Source organism: Otolemur garnettii, unplaced genomic scaffold (assembly GCF_000181295.1).
Source record: "Otolemur garnettii isolate 467f Iridium unplaced genomic scaffold, OtoGar3 scaffold00040, whole genome shotgun sequence".
In the NCBI taxonomy this organism is placed as follows: domain Eukaryota; kingdom Metazoa; phylum Chordata; class Mammalia; order Primates; family Galagidae; genus Otolemur; species Otolemur garnettii.
In genome coordinates, this window is record NW_003852435.1 from 99,544 (window position 1) to 122,107 (window position 22,564).

Sequence of the window (22,564 nt, forward strand, 5' to 3'; positions counted from 1 at the left end):
CAGTTTCCACAGCCTTGTACACACAAATCAATCTCCTACCTCCGGGGGATCAGGATTCCAAGAACAATATCTACTCATCTGTAGTGTAATACCTCCTATGAGTTCATTTTAAAGCACTTGTTCTGAATACAGCAGTTGAGTGATTTGTGGAACTCTAATATCATAATGGCAAGGCAATCTGTGGACTCCGTTACCCTCCGGGCTCTCAGAATAGAATGCAGGTAATTCTTATCTATAGACTGCTGATTTGACACGAGTGATTTGGAGAGTGCAAGTGTTTGTTATTGGTCATTAGCATCTCTTCATTCTTTCCTTGTTAAGTGTTTATTGAGTTCTGGCTCTTCTGTGACGTTACTGACTTCTGTGGTGTACCACACACAAAGACAGACAGATGTGTAAGTAAATAATTACAATGGAGTTCTTAAATGTTAGACTAGAGGTCTAAATGTTGTGGGAACACAGAAAAAGAAGTGACTCCTAACTGTGCCTGGAGAAGCTGGGAAAGGTTTCAGAATGCTGTTAAAACTGGCATCTCTGAGGGTTTTCTCCTTAGGCTTTTTTTGCCAGTAGGCAACTCAGTTCCTCTTGTATCTTTACCTGTCATTGACACACTGAGCATTCCTTACAAGTTCTTTCCAAGTTAATTTTCAAAGTGCCATTTGATTGCTACAGGTCCCGGAAAAACTTCCAGCCTATTTCTGCAAACCTCCTAAATATTTGCCTTACCTTGGTGAATGGAACCACTTCCTCTCCACACACCTAGTCTAGAAGTTTAATGTAACTAATCCATGAACTTGATCACTTCACTGTTTAAATCCTTCACGGGCTTCTGTTGGCTACTGGATTCAGGTTTAGTATCTTTCCATGGCTGCTTTTTTAGCCTCATTTTTCACCTCTCAGGACCAGTATAGCAAACTTCTACTGTTTCTTCAACATTCATGACCTATGAAACTTCTCTAATATTCCTCTACCTTTTCTAAGGCCAAGGCAGATTTAAGAGCTTTGTCTAGACTCAGTTCTGCTTTTAGATAGAATATTTCCGTAAAGGTAATTGTATTAATCTAATTTAGGTGACCTTCTTAGGTGACCTTCTTAGGTGACCTTTCCTTATATGAACCTACTAATTAGGAATAGTTTGATGCCTTTTGATAGCAAAATCAGATTGGCCTAGGGTCCCGTAATTAGAAGCTGGTAGCAGTGGGCTACCCAAACCTTTCAACTTCATAGTGTGAAACCCAGTTTCCAAACAATTATACTCAACACCTTTGCTGACCTTCATTGTATACTAATTCTTCACCATGATCATCCACTTGATCATTTACAGAATGTTCTACAGGCTTTTATATTCTTTGAAGGTAATCACAAGCCTAACATGCCCTTAGAAATGTTAGAGACTTCTCTTGTTAGCAAGGTACTAAGAAGGCTGTCAGCAGAGTGTTTAGAAATAGCATGATGGCCACACACCAGATACCATGCCTGCCTTTCTCTCAGGAAATAAGGACCAAAATAGAACTGCTTCCTTTGATGAGAAAAACTTCTTTGGGCAAGGGGGAAGTACAAATACTATAGGCTGCTAAATGTGTCCCTTCCTGCTGTTAGCTCAGGGAAGCAATCTAGATTAGTGGCTTAGTCTTAGTTATATTTATATATGATCTAATGTTGCATTTTTATGGAATATTTTATTTTTATTTGTTGCTATCAAACATTAAAGACACTTTATAATCTGTCAGTCTGAGTGGTGAACCGTAATTGGACATTTGAATACAATCCTTAATCAGATTCTTTGGACCCTTTAGCTTTTACTCTTACCCACGTATGAAGATGGGATGCAAATATTCTCTGTTAGCTTTCTAGAAACCTCAGCATCTCTTTGCTAGCAAATTAGGCCAGGTAAACTTTTAACAAAATTTAAGATAGATCAGGATTTTATGCTCAAGTCTTTATGTTTGATTGTAAAACATAAAACCTTAGTAAGTTCTGATTTTGAAAATAATTCTGTGTTTTTTTTATGGTCAGAGAACCATTTAAAATTCTATACAACTGAATGATGTAATTGCTTATTGTATGTTTTGAGTCTATCTTTTCTCTTAATTTTTTTTTTACTTTTTTCCAATTAATGTGAGGGTACAAACAGTTAGGGTACAATATTTGCATTTGTTAGGTAGAGTCCCTGGTGCATTTGTGTGAGTTTATCTTTAGAGACTGTACCTTCCCTCACAAATTCATTCCATATCAGATTTAGGCAAGATTTCAGGTGAGACTCCATGATTTTCAGTTCTTTTTTTTTTTTTCCTGTTATTAAGTCATATACACATAGATCATGAATACATTTATTCATTTGTGGGGTACAAGGTGTTAATTTTTTATACAATTTGGAATGCTTACATCAAATTAATTAAAATAGCTTTCACCTCATTTACTTAATTATTGTGTTAAGACATTTATGTTCCATACTTGATAGATTTGACTTGTACCCTATCACTTACCTTTGTCCTTGACACCAAAGGTCTTTAAAAGTTTCCTGCAGTGATAGTTATTAACAATAGCAATACACACTTATTTATTTAGCATCTGTTCTGTTTCAAATATAACATTAGACCTTGGATGGTATAAAGATGCATAAGGAATGTGTTAGTGCAGTTTGCTTACTGGTTTGGAAAAAGGAAAAATAAGAGAAGTATGAGTTGTGTACCAAACTGTATAGTTTCTAGGTTCTGATGGAATTACTAGTGTTACAGTATACTAGTATAGTATCGTGTGTGCTACTATTATAGTATGGAAGGCCAATTGCAAACTGCTGTTCTAGTTCATGATTGATGTCTTTATAGAAATCTTCTATATCATTTCATGTTCCTTAATACACAAATTCTACAAAAATGTACCATTTAATTACCTTCAAAAGACTGGAGTTTATTGAGGTCTTTTTTTGTTTTATTAAGAGCTTTGTTGATCTGCAATATACTATATATATTGAAGGTGCACAATTTGATACTTTTTGATGATTATATGTACTTGTGAAACCATCAGCACAATCAAGATGATGAATATAGGCCGTCTCTGGGTTATGAACGAGATTGGTTCTGTAGTTGGATTGGTATGGAAGTTGGAATAGGTACATTTACCTATTACCTGTAAAAGCTTCTGTTTTAAGTGTAAGTCATATATCAGTCAGATGTTCATAACTCGGGGACTTACTGTACTAGTCCCTGTTCATAAGTGCGAGTTGCATGTAAGTCAGATGTTTGTAACTCAGGAACTGCCTGTACATCTATAATCCCCAAAGTGACCTCACACTTCTGTGTACTCCCCATTCCTGTCCTTTCGCACCCTTCTTTCCCACGGCCAGGGATCTGCTGCAGGACAGTATATCAGCACGTACTTCCTAGAGTTGTATGTATATGGAATCACACTGTATGTGTTCTTTTTTGTCTGGCTTCTTTCACTTAGCTTAATTATTTTGAGGTCATCTCTACAAAAAAATACTAAAATTGGCTGGGTGTGGTAGCATGGATCTGTACCTGTTCCTGGTATTCAGGAGGCTGAGACAGGATTGCTTGAGCCCAGGAGTTGGCGGTTGCAGTGAGCTGTGAGGCACCACTGCACTCTCACCCAGGCAACACAGTGATACCTTGTCTCAAAAAACAAACAATAAATAACTTTTACTTATCCCCACAAATATATTGGCCTCAATATTTTTATTTTTTAAATCTTATAAAATCTTTTAGCCTTTGTGGTCTGTTAATATCTACTGTATCTGTAATTAAGGCATATCTTAGTTTCGCTTGTTGTTTTGTTGTTGCTATTGTTAAAATTATAGTAAAATTAAACTAACCTTGATTTAAAGTTTTAATGGCACTTGTTTCATAATCTCTGATTGCACATCACTTCTTCAGACTGTGTTACTAACCAGTTTGTCAAATTGCTCTAATGTACATGGCAGATCCTCCGCGCTCTAACTGTCAGTCTTAGGGAACCTAGCTCACACCGTCAGGAAATGACTTTCCATCTGACCTATTTGTACGTAAGGAAGCCTTGGGAGAGCACCTAGCAGACAAAAGGCCCTTCTCATCCTGTTATTCAGTAGTTTGGTGGCTGTTTTTGTAATCAGCATACATGTCTCTGCCTAACACATCAGCTGTCTCAGAAACTGCCTCCTTCAAATTTGGCCTGCTCATTCGGGTACCGCTACTACAGTCACTACTAAAAAGCCAGCCACAGACAATGTATGTTCTGGGCAATGACCATCAGCTTGTTTAAATTTAAACTACCAAGCTTGCTTTTCATTTTAGTTGTTCTTATAACTTTACTGCTCAGATTTGATACCTTCTTCCTAATCGGTTGGTTTCAGGACTTCCCCTTTTGGCTTGCCTGTTGGATTTTGACTTTTTCCCTGGTTTGGTGTCTGTCAGTATCTTAAGTAAGAAACTGCATCTGCAGGTTGTGTATAGTCAAACCGGGCGCACTCTCCCTGGACTATCTTTTGTCCTAACTAGGAGAGAAAAGGATCAAGGATGAAACTAACATCTATTGCAAGGCTTTAGGGTAGTTTTCTGGATTGTAGCAAACCACTTAATAGAACTGGAAAATGGAAAAACCTCTCTCTTTAGCTGTCCCATCACAGGATTTTCTGTGTCCAGTTTTTGTTATGTGACTATCTAATTACTCGCAATCCTAAGCGACCCTGTTGTCCTCAGGACTTACAGGCCCTTGTCTATGTTTTTATCCTTCTCTCTTTTCTCAGAACAATGCTTTTGGACCGACCACTCCCCCAGGCCTGGCTGGGACATCTGTAAATAAGTGTTTTTTGTTTTCTTTTCTACCTAAAGAAATGAAATAATACTAGGTAGCTTTTATGAATTTACCTAGGCCTTTCATATGGCCATTTCTAAAAATTGCTTTTCTTTGGTTTACAGATTGTGATGTGGTCTCTAAAATTACAGATCATGCAGTCTGAGACTTATTACATAGATGGGACTTTGTTTTAAATCTTCAGAGTACTTATCTGATTCTCCGCATGCATGTCTTACCTCTTGGTATTCTAGCTGCCTAATCACTTAACTGTTGGGCTCTTTTATAACAGTTAATAGTGAGATACAAGTTATATATCTATAGTTTTGTTTTTCTGAAGATCTTGGCAAGTGTTTGAGTTTCATCTATCCTTTCTCTTAGTGAGTGCTATATCATCCTCTAAAAGCATATTTCTGCTTGTTTTTTGAGTAGAATTGACAGTACCACCCATATGATTAGATCATGTTAAGGGGTTTTTAGTCCCTTTAAAAACAATTCAAGTCACTTCACAAACTGTGGAGACTCTTACTGTATGTGTCCTAGAATATTTACATGCTTCCCCTCAGATTTCCTAGTAGAGATTTCTAAAAGAGATCACTTTAAAAATAATAACATTTCCTATAAAAAAGATACAATGACAAAAGTGTGAATTATATAAAGGTTCATTTTTTTCCTGCCTTTTAAAGACCTAAGTATTTTTATTGCCAATCTAAATTTTAAATTCAATCTAACCCCTTATGGTGCTTAAATTTTCTGTTCTGTAAAAAGTCTTCTCACCCTGATTATTCTTCTTGGTCTTTCTATGATTGACATAGAGTGGGTTTCTTGCAAGATAAGAGAGGTTGAAGGTATTTTAAATAAATAAAGAGGATCTATATAATGAATATGAATTGGATAGGAGTTTCTTTTAAGGAGTCTGTGGGGAAAATTTGTTGTAGGCATAAAAAACACATCAAAAGCAATGGCTTGTGACGGGGTGGAGTTTTATAAGTGAATATTGTTCAACATTTATTAGCAGTAAGCAATTATTTTGTTTGTCTTAGATTCTTAGAATATCTTGACCTTTTTTTTTTTCCTAAAGCCTATTCTTTGTTTAATAACTTTGACATTGGCAGCATGTAGCCTTATCATTGCCTGGGCTTCAGCTATCATGACCTAATTTCTAACATGAGAAATTATGTTTTCTTATTTTTTTCCCCATTTAGGTCCATTTTTTCTATCCACCCTTCCTTCAGAATCATTGCCTTGGCAGAGCCCCCTGTTACTGGAAGCACAACACAGCAGTGGCTGGGACCAGAATTCTTAACCATGTTCTTTTTCCATTATATGAAACCACTTGTCAAAAGTGAAGAAATCCAAGTGATTAAGGAAATGGTAAGAGTGAGGCCAGTTCTAACCTATTTTCCACAGCTGTTCTCTTTTTAAGGTACTCTCAGATATGCTGGAGCAGAGTTAGACATTTCTTTTTCTTTCCATTTGCTCTAAAATGTCCTCATATGATGGTATATGTCAATGGTTCTCAAACTTTAACATTTTTCAGAATCATCTAGAGGGCTTGACATCATCTAGAATCATCTTCACAAGTGTCCAACCTGTGGCCTGTGGACTGCATGCATAATTTTTGAGAACTGTTTTGCTCTGTAATGTCATATATCATAAGTGTGCAGGGACCTTTTGTTTTCCTCACTAATGTTAGTCTTTGTGTATTTAATGTGTGGCCTGAGGCAAGTCTTGTGCTTCTATTCTGCAGCAGAGAAAAAAAAAAAGGTTGGACACTCCTGATCTAGAAGGTTTTTTCAGAATCATCTAAAGGTCTTAAAGACGGTTCCATCTTTATAGATTTTGAGTCAGTAAATGTAGAAAGGCACATGGAAATTTATGTTTCTAATAAGTTCTCAGGTAGTGCTCATTCCGCTGTCTGGGAACATACATGAAGAAGCATGGATGTAGGCTATCTCTCCTCCTTCCTCATGGAGAGAAGTTTTGGAATTCCTTTCCTTTTTATATTCAGCCAATGATGACTATTTTAAGTTCTTGCCATAATGGGAAACCAGATATATTATTGTTTCCTAAACCTGATGGAAAATTCTAAGCAGTCTTGATCTCTCAGGACTGTAACGTATCCTGTATTTGCCTGATCATCTGGTGGCTTCTAGTTTGTGTGTGATCTATTATTTCAATGTATATCATATCAAACACTGTGTTTTTAGCATTCTTGGAGTTCTAAAACTACACTGTTCACTGCAGTATTACCAGCCACATTAAATCAAGTTAAAAAATTCTGTTTGTCAGTTATATTTCAAGTACTCAGTAGTCAGATGGGCGATTTGGCTACCTGATTAGACGGCACACAGAAAATGTCCATCATGACAGAAAAATCTATTAGATACTGCTATTCTAGATCTCTAATTATTAATGTTTTATAGATATGTACCCATTCCTTTTGAAATACCAGAATAAACTAATTAATTTTAGGTCTTGTGAGCGTAGTTGTGAATAAGGTATAGGCTTTAGAGGTCAACGCTTTAGCACTAAAGCAGCACTTTAGCACTTTAGAGGTCAACACATTAACACTTTAAATTTTAGATCCACCACTTACTCATGTATTAGCTTCCAGAGTTTGCGTAAGTCACTCATAGTTTCTTCTTCTGAAAATGGGAGTAATACCACCTATTACATCACAGGATTGATTAAAAGAAAAAAACAAGATGTAGTGTATATAGAATTGAACTTAGAATTTTAAAAAATTCAAATTACTTAAATGATCAAAGAAACTCTGAGTAGTATTTTTTTGGGAAATGGTCACATTATCACAGTCATTGTTCTAATATCTCTTTCTGCTCTTCTAAAATTTAAACCTTAAATTTGTTATTGTTTAAATAAAAATTGCTTACTCTTTAATAAGATCAAATACTTAATTAAAAGTTTGTTATAGTTGGAAGCAATGTGTGTTTTTGGGGTGACTCCTTTTCAGAATTCACCAATATATTGATCACACTCCTCAAGTAGTATTTTGGGAAAAGTGGACACCTGGAGTATCCATTCTTTACACAAGGATTATGGCACTTTGTAGACACATATGTAAGATTGCTACTAAATAAAGAAATTTGATTTCAGTAAGAAAATGCTTAAATTAATGCTTAAAGTATCACACTGAACCTAACAAAACGGGAAATGGTAATATATGAAAAGTTCCTTATGGGTACACTGTATGCCGCTTGCTAATTGACTTAGTGCATTCTTTCAGTTTTCTGCTCCTGGTAGTTATATATAAAGAGTGACTTTGTTTTAGTTACCTGAATTTTAAAGAGAACGTGGGGGTTTCAGTGTTTCCTGAGAAGTCAAATAAGCAACTTCACCATGATTTAAACTTGTAACTCATAATCAGGACTCTCTAAAAATATAGTTATAGTTAAATACAAGCAGTTATAGTTTCTGGTTGATTGATCAGATATTCCAATTTATTCTTTCTGTTTTTCTTGAATTCTTCAATAAAATAGGTCCCAAATATACCTCAAGAAGCTTTGGATAAATTATTATCATTTACACACAAACTCAGAGAGACACAGGATCCAACGGTAAGTCTGGGCTTTTCCCGTGGGATTTTCTATTTAATAGATGTGCTGTTGCTTTATTTTCTAAGAGTTCAGTGATTTAAAATCGATTTTTTAAGCTGGTATTTCATAGCTTACGCTATGTTTTGTCCTATACATATGTTTTACTTTGATTTCGTGATTTTATCATGCCTTCTTGATTGTCCTGGCTCACATGATGGAAAACACCAGGAAGCTCTAGAGGAGTGCTTGGTATTCAAGGGGGTTCTGCTCTCTTCCCTGTCTCTTTTGCTGAGTGGTGTCATCTATTCTATAGCTTCAAGTGCCATCTCCAAGTTATCTTCAGCTTCAAATTTCTCTTTTTTAATTGATTATCATTTTTCCATTCCAAGATGGCATATTAGAATGCTAAAGGGCCATCACTCTTTAACTCTGAGTCGTAGTGTTCTCATCTGTAAAATGGGAACAGTGCCCTCTACCTCATAAAAAAGGTTTCAATGATTAATTATACAAATATCTGCAAAGAGTTGCCTCCTGATGGCTACATAATAAATGTTAGTTTCTTTCACTTTTCAACATAATATTCTGATATGATTATAAATTCACATATCTTATACAACTAAACTATCTTTCCCTTTTAAGTTTATTCCTAGTCCTGATTTAATTTCTTGACTTTGCTAATATCTATCTGCTAAGTTGCCCAAATTAAAAACCTTGACATCATTGTTGATTCCTTGCTTTCCTGCTGTCTTCAGTTAATCTGAAAGCAAATGGCACCAATTTAGCTTCCTAGTGTTTCATCTGTTCTCTTACCTATTGTCAGGAATCGTCCTAGAATTGAATTTTATCATCTTTCTCTTGAAATATTGTTATGTCCTCTTGACAGCCATCTTTGTGAATAATTCATTCATCTCCCTATTAATTAGCTGTGGTTGTAACAAATTACTGATAATCCAAGAAAATCTCATCTCAAACTCCTTAGTTTAATTTAATGTGCAAATTCTGTTTTGCCATAGAAAGTAACACTGACAGATTCCAGAGATTAGGATGTGGATAGCTTTGTGGGGAACCATTGTCTAGCTGTCACAGGTTCCCTGTTAATTTCCTCTGGGACCTCAACTCCAATTATTTTCTCACTTATTCCTTTCAGCTATACAGTACTTTTTGTTGTTCCTTGAACACGCTAGTGCCTCTGAGGGTAGGTCTTGCTCATTCTTTGATTCTCATTTCCCAGCCTGGTGCCTAGCACATAGTAGACATTTAAATCATTTATGAATGAATGAATAAATTGATTTTTATTAATAGATTGGCTCCAGAGTTTTCTCTCCCTGAGAAGATGTTACATTTTCATGAAAGAAATAATTCTGTAACACTTAACTGCCATGTAAGTTGTATGTAACTCATGCTAGCTTTCAGCCTAGTGCCTCATGAAGCTTATATAACTCATATGCCTCTTTAATTTGAGTACCTTGGGAGCCATGTAGGGCCTAAGGAAAAAAATTTTTTTCTAGCATGTCAGTCAATGTGTTAAGAGGAATAAAAGAAAATAATTTTTTATAATTCTGATGAGAACATTCATATTTATAATCTGAGGTATTAATAATCATGCTAGAATGAAAAACCCTTTGAGGTATGCTCTTAAACTGTATAACCATGGTAACTAAGGAAATGTGCTTCAAATTCTCACAGGTTTTATTATTTTTTTTTTTGCAAGATAAAACTGTAGTTAGAAATTTAATTTTATATTATAAATGTTAAATATGTTAGGAATTTTTAAATTAAACTACATTCTCAATATTTAATTGATAATAATGTGAGAGCAGAGATTACCAAACCCTTTATTCAACACTTAAACGGCTCAACATAAAACTTAGCTCTGATTTTTTTGACCCTGGATATTATTGCAAAACATTTGTGCTATCAACTAGGAGAGTTGGTGTTCTTCAAATTCATTAGAAATCCTTTCTGATCATTGGAATGAAATGTGTCATGCTGAAGATTAGAATTTTGTGCCCTAGAATTTCTGGAACTTTCTGGGAATACCCTGGGAATTTCTGAGTCATATTTAACTTTTGATACTTTTAATCTAACTGGCTGAATCTTACCCTCAGTTCTTCCTTTCTTTCTCATATCCAGTCACTTGCCAGTCCCTGAAACACTTGTTGCCATAACTTTAGTATGGGACTTTATCCTTTCACAGCCAGGCTATTGAGGTAGCTTTTTGTTTCCTGCTTTAGTTCTCTCTGTCCTTCAGCTACTTTACATACTGTTTCAGATTGAAGTTAGGATATTAGGCCAGTAGTCTAATTCTAAAATCATTTACTGCTTTGCACATTAAGAAAAGTCTCAGAGTGTCATTCACGGGTTTTTATTTTATTTTTTTGACAGAGTCTCACTATGTTGCCCTTGGTAGAGTGCTATGGTGTCACAGCTCACAGCAACCTCAAACTCTTGGGCCCAGTGATTCTCTTGCCTCAGCCTCCCAAGTAGCTGGGACTACAGGCACCCACCACAATGCTGGGCTATTTTTGTTATTGTTGTTGTTGTCATTGTTGTTCAGCAGGACTGGGCTGGGTTTGAACCCACCTGCCTCGGTGTATGTGGCCAGTGCCCTAAACACTGAGTTACAGGCACCGAACCCACAGGTCTTTATTATTCAAGAACAAGTCTAACACAATCCTATCATGAAGCTGGGCTAGTTCCCTTAAATTACGTGATTTCTGTTCCTTTTGCTTTCATCCTTTTGATCATAGCATTTCTCCTGCTCCCTTGAACATTTCAAGTCCCTATAGTAGTAGCTGTCAACTGTTCCATTTTTTTAGCATTAAATTACATGCTACTTTTGGTGGCGCCCATAGCTCAGTGGGTAGGGCGCTAGCCACATACACTGAGGCTGGTGGGTTTGAACTGGCCTGGACCAGCTAAAAACAACAATGACAACTACAACAACAACAAAAATAGCTGGGTGTTGTGGCAGGTGCCTGTAGTCCCAGGTACTTGGGAGGCTGAGGCAAGAGAATCACTTAAGCCCAGGAGTTTGAGGTTGCTGTCAGCTGTGATGCCATGGCACTCTATCTAGGGCAACAGCTTGAGACTCTGTCTCAAAAAAAAAAAAAATTACGTGCTACTTTGAATTGTCATTTATGGTTTCTAATATTTAAATATTGTCTCCATGTCTGAAATGGTAATTTACTGGAAAACAAGGATGGGCCAAATGTTTGCTTGTAAATGAATTCTTTGAAACTTAGAATGTATTTTTTAATAGAAAAAAGGATATGCCATAGTGGGTATGCTCCCAACCTAGTTGCCAGAGGAAATATAATGCTGATAACAGCAGACTAACATCTTATGGGGTCTGAAATACACAGGAAGGAGAGATCAAATTTTTTTTCTTCCTTAGGACATACAGAGATGACCTTAGGCAAAACTTTGCAGTAAGCAAATGTACAGTGTGTCATTGGCATTCTCCCCTTATCCGTTCTGAACTTCCTGTTAATTCCATAGTGCCCCCTTCTCCAGTCCCTCAAGTGTTCAGTACCACCTTTCTGCCCTCCTCAACCTCTATGACATTTTACCCTGGCTTGCCCTGCCCTCCCAAAATGTCCAGTTGCTTCAAAAGTGCTTCTCTTCTCTGTTTTTTGGTAATGTGGGTGTTCTAAGTTAGGAATTAAGCCAGTAATAATATAATTTATCACCTTTATGTTAATGTGTAGATTCTATTCCTTTCCTCTATTAGAGTTTTTCATTTCTGAAGGGACTGATTTAATAATAATTGGAGCCATTTGTTGACCACCTGTATGTATCTGACCTATGCTGAGAACTTTAGAATTATTTTCTAATTTAATCTTCATAGCAACCTTAAAGATGAGAGCATTATTATTGCCATTTTAAAGGTGAGGAAACTGAGGCTTGGAGAAGTTAAGTAATTTGCCAAGTTACAGCTAATAAATGGGAGCCTAATTTGTCCGATTCCAAAGCCTATACGCTCTACCATGGCATTATATTGGCAGCCAAAAGAATTTCAACAGCTTTCAAGTTTAAGTCAAGAAATATTTATTGGCTCGGCGCCTGTGTCTCAAGCAGCAGAGGCACCAACCACATACACCTGAGCTGGTGGGTTTGAATCCAGCCTAGGCCCGCCAAACAACAATGATGGCTGCAACCAAAATCATAGACGGGCGTTGTACCGGGCACCTGTAGTCCCAGCTACTCAGGAGGTTGAGGCAAGAGAAGAGAATTGCTTAAGCCCGGGAGTTGGAGGTTGCTGTGAGCTGTGATGTCACGGCACTCTACCCAGGGCGACAGCTTGAGGCTCTCTCTCAAAAAAAAAGAAATATTTATTGAGTACTTATCATGTCCTAAGTTTTATACTAGCAACTCTATCAGTGGAATTTGGGGAGGTATAAGAAAACAAAGTGAGATTATTCTGGCAGTATAGGGCAAGGATTCCAATTAGCAACATGCAACCCAAGTGACAAACTGGTTGACACCTCTGTGGTCAGCAGTCTGTATTGTTCAGAAACTACAAATATGCTTAAAGTTCTCAGTATTTTCGGGATATTTTAACAGGCTGGCTTTATGTAAGCAGGAAACAAATGAACAAATAGTCAGTGAAGCCTATTTGTAAGTCAGTAGTGACCTGTGTCATGTACATCCTTCCTCCATTCACTCCCCTCTTCCAACTTAGCCCAATTAAAGTAGCTTAATTATTGTTATTATTATCTATTATTTATTTATTTATTTATTTAGAGACAGAGTCTCAAGCTGTTACCCCTGGGTAGAGTGCTGTAGCATCACAGCTCACAGCAACCTCTAACTCTTGGGCTTAAGCGATTCTCTTGCCTCAGCCTCCCAAGTACCTGAGACTACAGGCGCCTGCCACAACACCCGGCTATTTTTTAGTTGTAGTTGTCATTGTTGTTTTGGTAGGCCGGGCTGGATTCTGACCTGCCAGCTCTGGTGTATGTGGCTGGTGCCTTAGCTGCTTGAGCTACAGACGCTGAGCCATAGTAACTTAACTGAATTGGTAAATACTTTCTGTAGATTTTTAGAAAACCTATCTTCAAGGATATTTTATATGTAAATTGGTTTATGTGTATTTGTAATTCATTAACAATACATACTTTAAGTTTGATCTTGTCATTCAGAAATAGTGAATTCCGCTGGGATAGATACCTATCTGAAGGGACCCTTTAGCAAGCTGAAACGAGTGTCCTAACCGGCTGTCTTTTCCTTCTGATAGGCACAGTCATTGGCAGCATCACTGTCTACCAGACAGCTGTTACGCATATCTCGTCGCCTGTCACAGTATCCTAATGAAAGTCTCCACGGTGCTGTTACTAAAGCCTGCCTTTCCAGGTAACCATTTTCTCCTTCCACACTGAATTCAAGTCTCTGGGACTTACATGCTGTAAATAGGTGAATTGTATGGCATGTGAATTATATCTCAACAGAGGTAATATTTTAAAAGAAGAGGAAATTAAGTAAGAAAGCAAAGCCAGAATAAAGAGGATGATTATGATAATGGCTGCCAAAGGGGCTTTCAGGAAGGAATAGGGCTTAGTGGTTCACAGCTGGATTTTAGTATCTGTTTGAAGACAACATATGTGGGTACAGGCATCTCTGAGGTAAGGAGACTGTAACTGAGGTCCCTGTATAAATAATAGAATTTTGAAGTGTCCTTTGTCCTTAGCAACTAAAAATTTTTGCCCATAAGCCCAGAGAACTGAAAAGAAAGATTTTTTTTTTTCTTAAAGTTAGGATAGAAAAGAAATGCTCACCTTTGAGAATCAAATGCCCTTTGTGATGTGAGTGGTCCATATTGATACCATCTGCCAGAGTAGTGACCAAAAGGTGGTAAGTTAACATGAAAAATTCATGCGGGATCTTTTCTTTATCTGGAGACTTCAATTGAAAGCAGCAACCCTGAAACCAGTCTGCAGCAACGCTTTTACAACCAAGGGCAGTAAATATTCCTTCTGAATATGAGGCCACTGTACAAACTGATAAACCATATTTGAACAAAAGAGAGATTGGTCAGGTACAATATTCAGAAGAAACAGAACGCCAAGAACTCAAAAAATAATAGAGCAGTTAGAGACTATCAAACAAGTATGTTTAAGATAATTATAAATCTAGAAAGAATTAAAAACTAGATGACCAGTTTTCCTCAGTAGGAGAAAAGTTGCTGGTAGATTTGAAGGAAAAACCAGCCAAATACAGCTTTTCAAAATGAAAAATACAGTCATTGAAATGAAACAAAGAAATGAACAAACAAACCCAGGGAGTGAACCAGCAGTAAATTGGACTATTGAAGAAAGAATGAAGCGTAGGAAGAGACCTGGAATGCAGCACAGCAAAATAAAGAGATGGAAAGTATGAAAGGGAATGTTAATGCTCATGTAGGATAGGATGAGAAAACTCCAACATATGTCCAATAGGAATTTAAGAATAGAGAATAAAGAGAATGAAGATTAATTGTTAGAATAAGTGATGGTTGGGTGTGTTCTGAAATGAAAAGGGGTCATCAGTCTATAGACTGAAGAAGGGTATTGATTCTCAAGTAGGACAAATTAAGACAAATCTACACTGGTGTACACCATATTGCTGCTGCATAGCATTCCAGATAAAAAAAAAAGAAACCTTAAAAATTAAGAGAAGAAAAATATACAAGTGAACAAATTTGAAGCTGACAACTTAGATCAGCAATAGTAGATCCAACATTGGATAGTATCCTGAAAGTGTTGAGGGAAATTAACACAGGCACGTCAACCCCAGAAGTCTCTGCCTAGCTAAATGCATTTTCAGATGAAGACTGAGCTGATCACATTGCTGTAAGAACTGCTAAAAGATAGTAGTGGGATAAAGATAGTAAGTAGTTATTAAGAGCCTAGAGAGAGTAGTAGAATAAAGAAGATGATTAAATCCAGAAAATACTAAGGTGCAAGAAAAATGGTGAGAAAGAAAATAGAAGAAAGTAAATATATCATTAAATTTAAATGTACTGTAAAAAATTAAATACTAAAAAATACTAAATTAAAAAAAATTAAATACCATAAAAATGAATACTGATATGGGAAAGTAACAAGGTGAAATAAAATGCTAAATGAGAGTATAAAAAAGGCGAATGCTTTCTTAGGTTCTTCTATTCTTTAGGACAAGAATAGTATTAAATCACTTTAGACTTTGTTAGTTTGAAAATGCTGATATAAATTTGGGGGAACTGTAAAAAGAAAAGAATGTTGATAAATCCAATAGTAGTGAAAATAAGCAAATAGAGAAAACAATCAATGTAGGTAGGTATGACAGAAAAAGTCAATGTGGAGAATAAACACAAAGTAACGTTTTATTTTACTTTTACTGTTAAGGTAACATTATGATATAAGTATGAATGATTTTAAGGTGCATTTTATTTTTCGGTCTTAATGTTTTTAATTGATAGTTTCATGGTAGAGGTTAGGATTTCAACATATGAATTTACGAGGGCACAGACATTCTGTCAATAGCAGTAATGTTATTTCTGAAGTTTTCGTTTTTCACTTAATTTTTATTAAAATTTATGTTTAATTTACCTGAAATAAATATGTTATATTTTAAAACTATGAGCAATTTAGAACTATCTCAAGAATGTTTGATACTCTTTTTTTTTGGCAGTTTTTGGCCAGGGCCAGGTTTGAACCCGCCACCTCCAGTATATTGGGCTGGCGCCCTACTCCTTTGAGCCATAGGCACTGCCCAATACTCTAATTTTTTTTGCAGTTTTTTTGGCCAGGGCTGGGTTTGAATCCACCACCACTGGCTGCTGGCACCCTACTCACTGAGCACTCTGGGAGACCCAAGCAGGTGGATTGCCTGAGCTCACAGGTTTGAGACCAGCTTGAGCCAGAGCATGACCTTGTCTCTAAAAATAGTTGGGTAGGGTGGCGCCTGTGCCTCAGTGGGTAAGGCGCCGGCCCCATACACCAAGGGTGGCGGGTTCTAAGCCGGCCCTGGCCAAACTGCAACAAAAAAATAGCCGGGCATTGTGGCAGATGCCTGTAGTCCCAGCTACTCAGGAGGCTGAGGCAAGAGAATCACCTAAGCCCAGGAGTTGGAGGTTGCTGTGAGCTGTGACATCACAGCACTCTACCAAGGGTGGTAGAGACTTAAATTTTTTTATATTTTCATGGTTTGACATTCTAGTTTTAATTTACTGTTATAAAATATTAGTATGAAAAGGTATTATAATAAATGAAGGCAAAGGAATATTTTATAACACCCAACAGCCAAACCTAAGAAACAAATTAAAGCAGAAAAAAATAAAACTTTTAAAACTATGAATAGCCTTAATAAAACATGAGTAGAAAGGAAATTCTTTAATCTATTAAAGGGTATCTACCAAAAATTACAGCATTCTTATGGCAAAAATACTTGCATATTTCCTTTAAAGTTAGGAACAAAATAAAAATCATCATTCAGCTCTTTTAGCAAGTGTGGTGGCTCTGGGTTAAACGATTGGCTACAGAAGAAAATCAAAGAGAAAATACATGTGAATTGCTAGAATTAGTGAGATTACTTATCTATCCAAATCAATTATATTCCTGCACTCTAACATCAGTCAATGAGGTATTGTAATTTTAAAAAATAATTTTATTCAAAATAATAATAGCTTTCAGCACTAAAGAATAAATCTAATAAATGATTTATAATTATTTTATAGATAAAAAAGACTTACAAGAAGACAAATGGGAAGCTATACTATGTTCATGGAAGGGAGGATGTAGTATTGTACAACTATTTTCCCCCAAATTGATCAGTAGATATAATTTAGTCAAAATAAAACAAGGTATAGCACATTTGACAGACTTATTGCAAAATTGTTATGGAAGTTTGAAGGATTAATAACAGCCAAGGAAATTTTGAAAAAGATTAAGGAGAATGTACTTACCCTACCAGGTATCAACATCCACTGTGAAATTGTATTGATTATAACAGTGTGGTATACAAATAGATTATTAGTGTAGGCTACAGAGCCCTGAAATAAGATCCACATATTTAAGGGAACTTAATATATGTTAGAGACAACATTGTAAATTAGTGTGGGAATGTATGGGCTTGTCAATGAATGGTTAAAAATCTTGCCAGGCTTGGTGGTATCCACCTGTAATCCCGGCAACTCAGAAGGCTAAAGTAGGAAAATCACTTGAGTTTATGATCATGCCAATGAGTAGCCACTGCACTGGGCAAGATAGCAAGACCCATTTCTTAAACATAAAAGTAATAAAATTATTTCCTTTATCTCATACAAAAAAGTAAAACCCACATATGTGACCCCATAAACTACTCTAACTTACAAGCTACAAACCAGAAAAAGATGGATTTTTTTTTCTCTTTTGTAGAGACAGAGTTCAGTTATAGCAGCTCACAGCAACATCCAACTCCTGGGCTTAGGTGATTCTCTTGCATCAGCCTCCCAAGTAGCTGGAACTACAGGCGCCTGCCACAACACTCAGCTATTCTTTTGTTGCAGTTTGGCCAGGGCCAGGTTTGAACCCACCATCCTTGGTATATGGGGCCAGCACCCTACTCACTGAGCCACAGGTGCCACCCTAGAAGATGTTTTGTAAGGCTTATAATCAAGAATGGATTGATATTTAGGGACTGCTAGGTCCTACAAATAATAAGGAAATAAAAAGAATTCTGTGTGGGAAAAGGATCATTAGGCATTCATGCAAAGGATGAATAATTCAGATGGCCAATAAACATTTAAAAAAATGCTTAGTCTTATTACTGATTAGTGAGATGAAATTTAAAGCAATACTCAGCTACCATTTTATGCTGCTAAAATTTTTACTTGTAAAAGTTTAATTTTTTTTAGAGTTGAAGGGAATGGAATTTCATCTCTGTGATTTGATAATTCTACTTCTTGATATCTACTGCGTATATAAGGAGATATGTACAGCATATTTTTTTGAGCAATGAAAAATTAGAAATGAACTGTTTGTCCATCACTAGGGAACAAATATATAAATTGATATATTTATATGATCAATTACTATACAGCAGTTTAAATGAAGTAAACTACATATGTCAATAGTTATGTATCATGACAACTTAATAATGACTGAGAAAAACAAATTGCAGATACAAGTTTGATATATGTTGCCCTTTGTATAAAATGTTAAATACAATAAAGAGCACATGCTTACATAACAAATTTAAAAATATGAACAAGAAGTACGCATCAATTTCAAAGTTAGAGTTGCCTCCGGGAATGGAGAAGAATGAATAGGGTACTTAATTTTCTCCATAATTTTCTGTAATGTTCCTTATAATTTTATAAATTATAAATATTGAAATATTTCATAGTTAAAAAATTGAAAAATAAAAAATCTTAGTTTTAATTCTCATACACTTTTCACTGAATCAAATGATCAACTCATTTTTTCATTTTTACCAACTGACCATAATAAAACTTTATTTTCTTATCTCTTCATGACCTTTTCAGCTATAAAAGAATAGTAGAAGAGCTATCTTATTTATGCATCATCTGTTGACTTCAGCAAGGGACAAAATTTTTTTTATTAACCACCTATTCAGAATAGCACAATAGCAGGAAGGAACTAAAAAGTTACTGATGCATAAAGTGTTCTATTTATTTTTTAAACAACCTCATTCCATATGGAAGCAGTGAAACAAAATTGAATGTGGTGGAAAATTTTAAAACAAAATTTGTATAATTTATACTCATAAAATTTTTATTAGGCAGATAAAATCAAAAGAAATTATCTAGACTATATTTATTAAACATCAGCTAGTTTTTTTTGTTTTATTTTTTTTCTTTGAGACAGAGTCTTACTATGTTGCCCTTGGAAGAGTACTCTGGCGTCACAGCTCACAGCAGCCTCAAACTCTTGGACTTAAGTGATTCTCCTGCCTCAGCCTTCCACGTAGTTGGGACTACAGGCACCTGCCACAATGCCCAGCTATTTTGTTGTTGTTGTTGCAGTTGTCATTGTTGTTTAGCTGGCCTGGGCTGGGTTTGAACCCACCAGCCTCACTGTATATAGCTGGCGCCCTAATCACTAAGCTACAGGAGCCAAGCCTTCTTATTAATTTTGTAAAAATATTATTCATTTATTTGTTTATGCCAATTAAATTTAAATTGCACCGATTACCCGTAGTAATAACAATTGCCTACGCACCTTATCCTCATAGCCCATGGTATGGATATCAACTGTTGGAGCTTGAGGCAAATTCATTTTTTAGATAATTGAAAACCAAAGAGACCACAGAAAAGAAAATTTAGAAGATGAAGAAATTTACAGGTATTTTGCATTCCCAAAATACTTATATTGTAGAAGAATTAATTAGAAGTCTCTGTCTTAAGAATTCTATTTCATTCAAATACTATAGTTTACATACATTTTTCAGAAATTCCCTGTGGTATAAAACGAATAACATCTATATAAAATTTTCATTGTTTAAGCTGTTAGCTAATTTTCAAAAATCACAAGCCTGATAGGACATCATACACAGTAATAAGTGATGATAATGATTACTGTTAATGTGAATATCTTTCTTTTTTTTTTTTTGATGTGAATTTCTTGAAGAATGGTTTTGCTTACAGGAGAAACTAGGAATTTAATTATTTTCTTTTAGTTTTGTTTCTGTTTTTAATTTATTTTTTATTTCAGAGTATTGTAGGGCACATACATTTTGGTGACAAAATTTGCATTTGTACATTTTAATTCAGTGTCCCCTTTACCCAGAATATTTGCATCATTCCTGTTAGGTATGAATTTACCCTACCCCTCCTCCTCATTTGACTTCCAAATGAGTTTTGCCTCTGTACGTGCATGTAAGTGTCAATCTAATAGTTCTAATTTAGTATTGGGTACATGTGGTTGTTTTTCCATTCCTATGATACTTCAAACAATGGTCTCCAGTTCCAGGCAGTTGTCAGAAAACATTCTCGATTGCTACTTTTTTAAAAAAATTTATTGTTGGGGATTCATTGAGGGTATAAGAAAGATTGCTGCTTTTTATGGCTGAGTAGTACTCCATGGTATACATATACCACATTTTATTGGGAAGGATTTATTTTTTATTTTAAAAACTAGTATTTAATATTTTAATGTTATAATTTTAAAAATATAGAACTTTAGGCTTTTCTGTTTTTCAGCTACTTTGTAAATCTGGCAGATATTAATACGTCAGTGGGCCTTTGGAAAATATTTGGTTCCATTTATAAAACTTGGCTAAGTTAAAAACCTTCACATGTTTAAAACTGTTAATATATATGATATATGAATTTTCCTTTTAAGGCATTTAGATGTCTCAATTAACAACACTTCCTTGAGAAATTAATGCACAAATATAACAAATTAAATTTATAAATAGGATGAACCTTAAGTTGTCTTAAGTATTTCAGTACACTTTGATAATGTAAGATTTAATATAACAAACATAAATTAATTACTTGATTAATATCACATTTCAAATAGAAGGCAGAGACTGAGCCTCTCAGTCTTTTTCTCCCATTCTTCCTCCCTCATTGCCTGTACACCTCAGCCTCATAGCCTAGACGAGGTAACTTGAGAGTATTCCCTACCCTTACAGGATGCTGTCTTCTCTTCCTACTATCTTGTTCCTTAATCTGAAGATTTGATCCCACTTGGGTAACAGAGACACAGTTATGTGAGTTAGCCTCTGGTAACTACTATACTTCTGTTTCTGGGTTTCACAGGATACAGTTCTAAATCTTTCTTTAGTTTTTGTTTTGTTTAGTTTAGTCGAATCTTTCTTTAGTTTTTCTTATAACCAAGACTGCAAGCTTTCCAATTCATTTTTTGCCCGTGGTAAAGAATGATAAATATAATAATACTTTAAGAAAGACATTGGGATATTCATAATAACGATATGTACAGTTGGAAAATTTGAAACAGGATATGTGCTTGCTTTTCTTATGGGAAAGTAGAATAGAAAGAGTGATATTTCATTCATTCCTTTATTTTACCAAGGACCAGAGAGAGAGAGAAAAGAAATTAGTAGAAATTATCATTGAGCAACTGGAAGGGACAAAGCTAACTAATAATCTCTTGAAATCTAGGAATAAAGTAAGGGTTAGCTTTATTCCCCTCATTTGTTAGGGCAATATTTTTTTAGAATTTAGGTTCTAGATATAATTATTTTCAACTTCCAAGACACCTGTGATTATTTGATGGTGCTGTCTCTGTGCTAGAATAAGAACAATTGTCAATCTCAGCAGGAAAGAATGCCTTATTAGCAAGCAGTGTCTGCCACTGCTCCTGAAAGTGAAGCATACCTACCATTTGCTATCACTCACTTCGGAGAGCAATCTAGAAATGTTCCAATACAGGGCTAATGTCAGGATGCGTTGACAGACAGACTGTATGGACTTCAGGGATGTCTGGGAATAGCAAATAAGTCTAAGCTTGAAAGTTGTTATTGCCAGTCAAGATGGTCTGAGGGGAATATTGGAAATGTAGCTACTAGGCCTAATGTTACCAGGGCAGAATCTAGTTTTTGGAATAGTGGTGCAAGGAAGCGTGGGTGGGGTCCAAGATAAGAATGCTGGAAACAAGATAAAATCTCAGTTTGGGAGCTGGAGGTGGAGTTTTGCATAGCATGAACAATGATCTCAAAACTGTGATGAAAGATCATAGGGGAGCAGTAGTTAACTCAGAGCTACTGACCTAGCCCTATAATAATTCCCCTAAGATAACTCAGGACAAAATAAGTCTGTCTCACTCTCTTCTGTTAGAGCTTAGACTCAAGGTTGTGAGGACTACCACCAAAGATTTAGAAATGTGAAAAACCTAAATTACAGGTGATATGTTCTTAGTATGTTGATCTGGAACATTGTTTCATATAGTGATTAGTTTATAATAGTACATCTCACCATGGATTAAAAATCATTTCTTTGAGCCCATTTGGGAGCATAAAGATATATCTTTATTTGTATGGGTGGGGAGCTGTTGCATGTTTTAAGCACATGACAACCATAATCTAGTTGCTAAAGAATATCTCTGTCAGTCACTGGATTGTTATTTTGACAACATACATGTAGAATAAATAAACAAGAAGAACAATGTTCAGTAATCTTAAATTCATTCAATAATGTGTGTTAGAAAGTTAAGAAAATCTCATTAATTCACCTCCATTGACTTGAATTTGCGTTTGTCAGGTTAGAACAGGCTGGAGTGTTGTTTTATCTATTT

At 35.6% G+C, this 22,564-nt stretch overlaps 1 protein-coding gene across 1 annotated transcript in view; it reads left to right on the forward strand.

Annotated features, from left to right (window-relative positions):
- Positions 1-22,564, forward strand: part of LOC100961950 (von Willebrand factor A domain-containing protein 8) — a gene marked incomplete at its 5' end in the record, with an annotated part of 309,966 nt that overhangs the window by 74,895 nt on the left and 212,507 nt on the right. Inside the window, 3 exons of the mRNA XM_012805376.2 lie at positions 5,994-6,162; positions 8,289-8,366; positions 13,585-13,700. Coding sequence (XP_012660830.1) covers positions 5,994-6,162; positions 8,289-8,366; positions 13,585-13,700 — 363 coding nt within the window. The remainder of the gene's footprint in view (positions 1-5,993; positions 6,163-8,288; positions 8,367-13,584; positions 13,701-22,564) is intronic.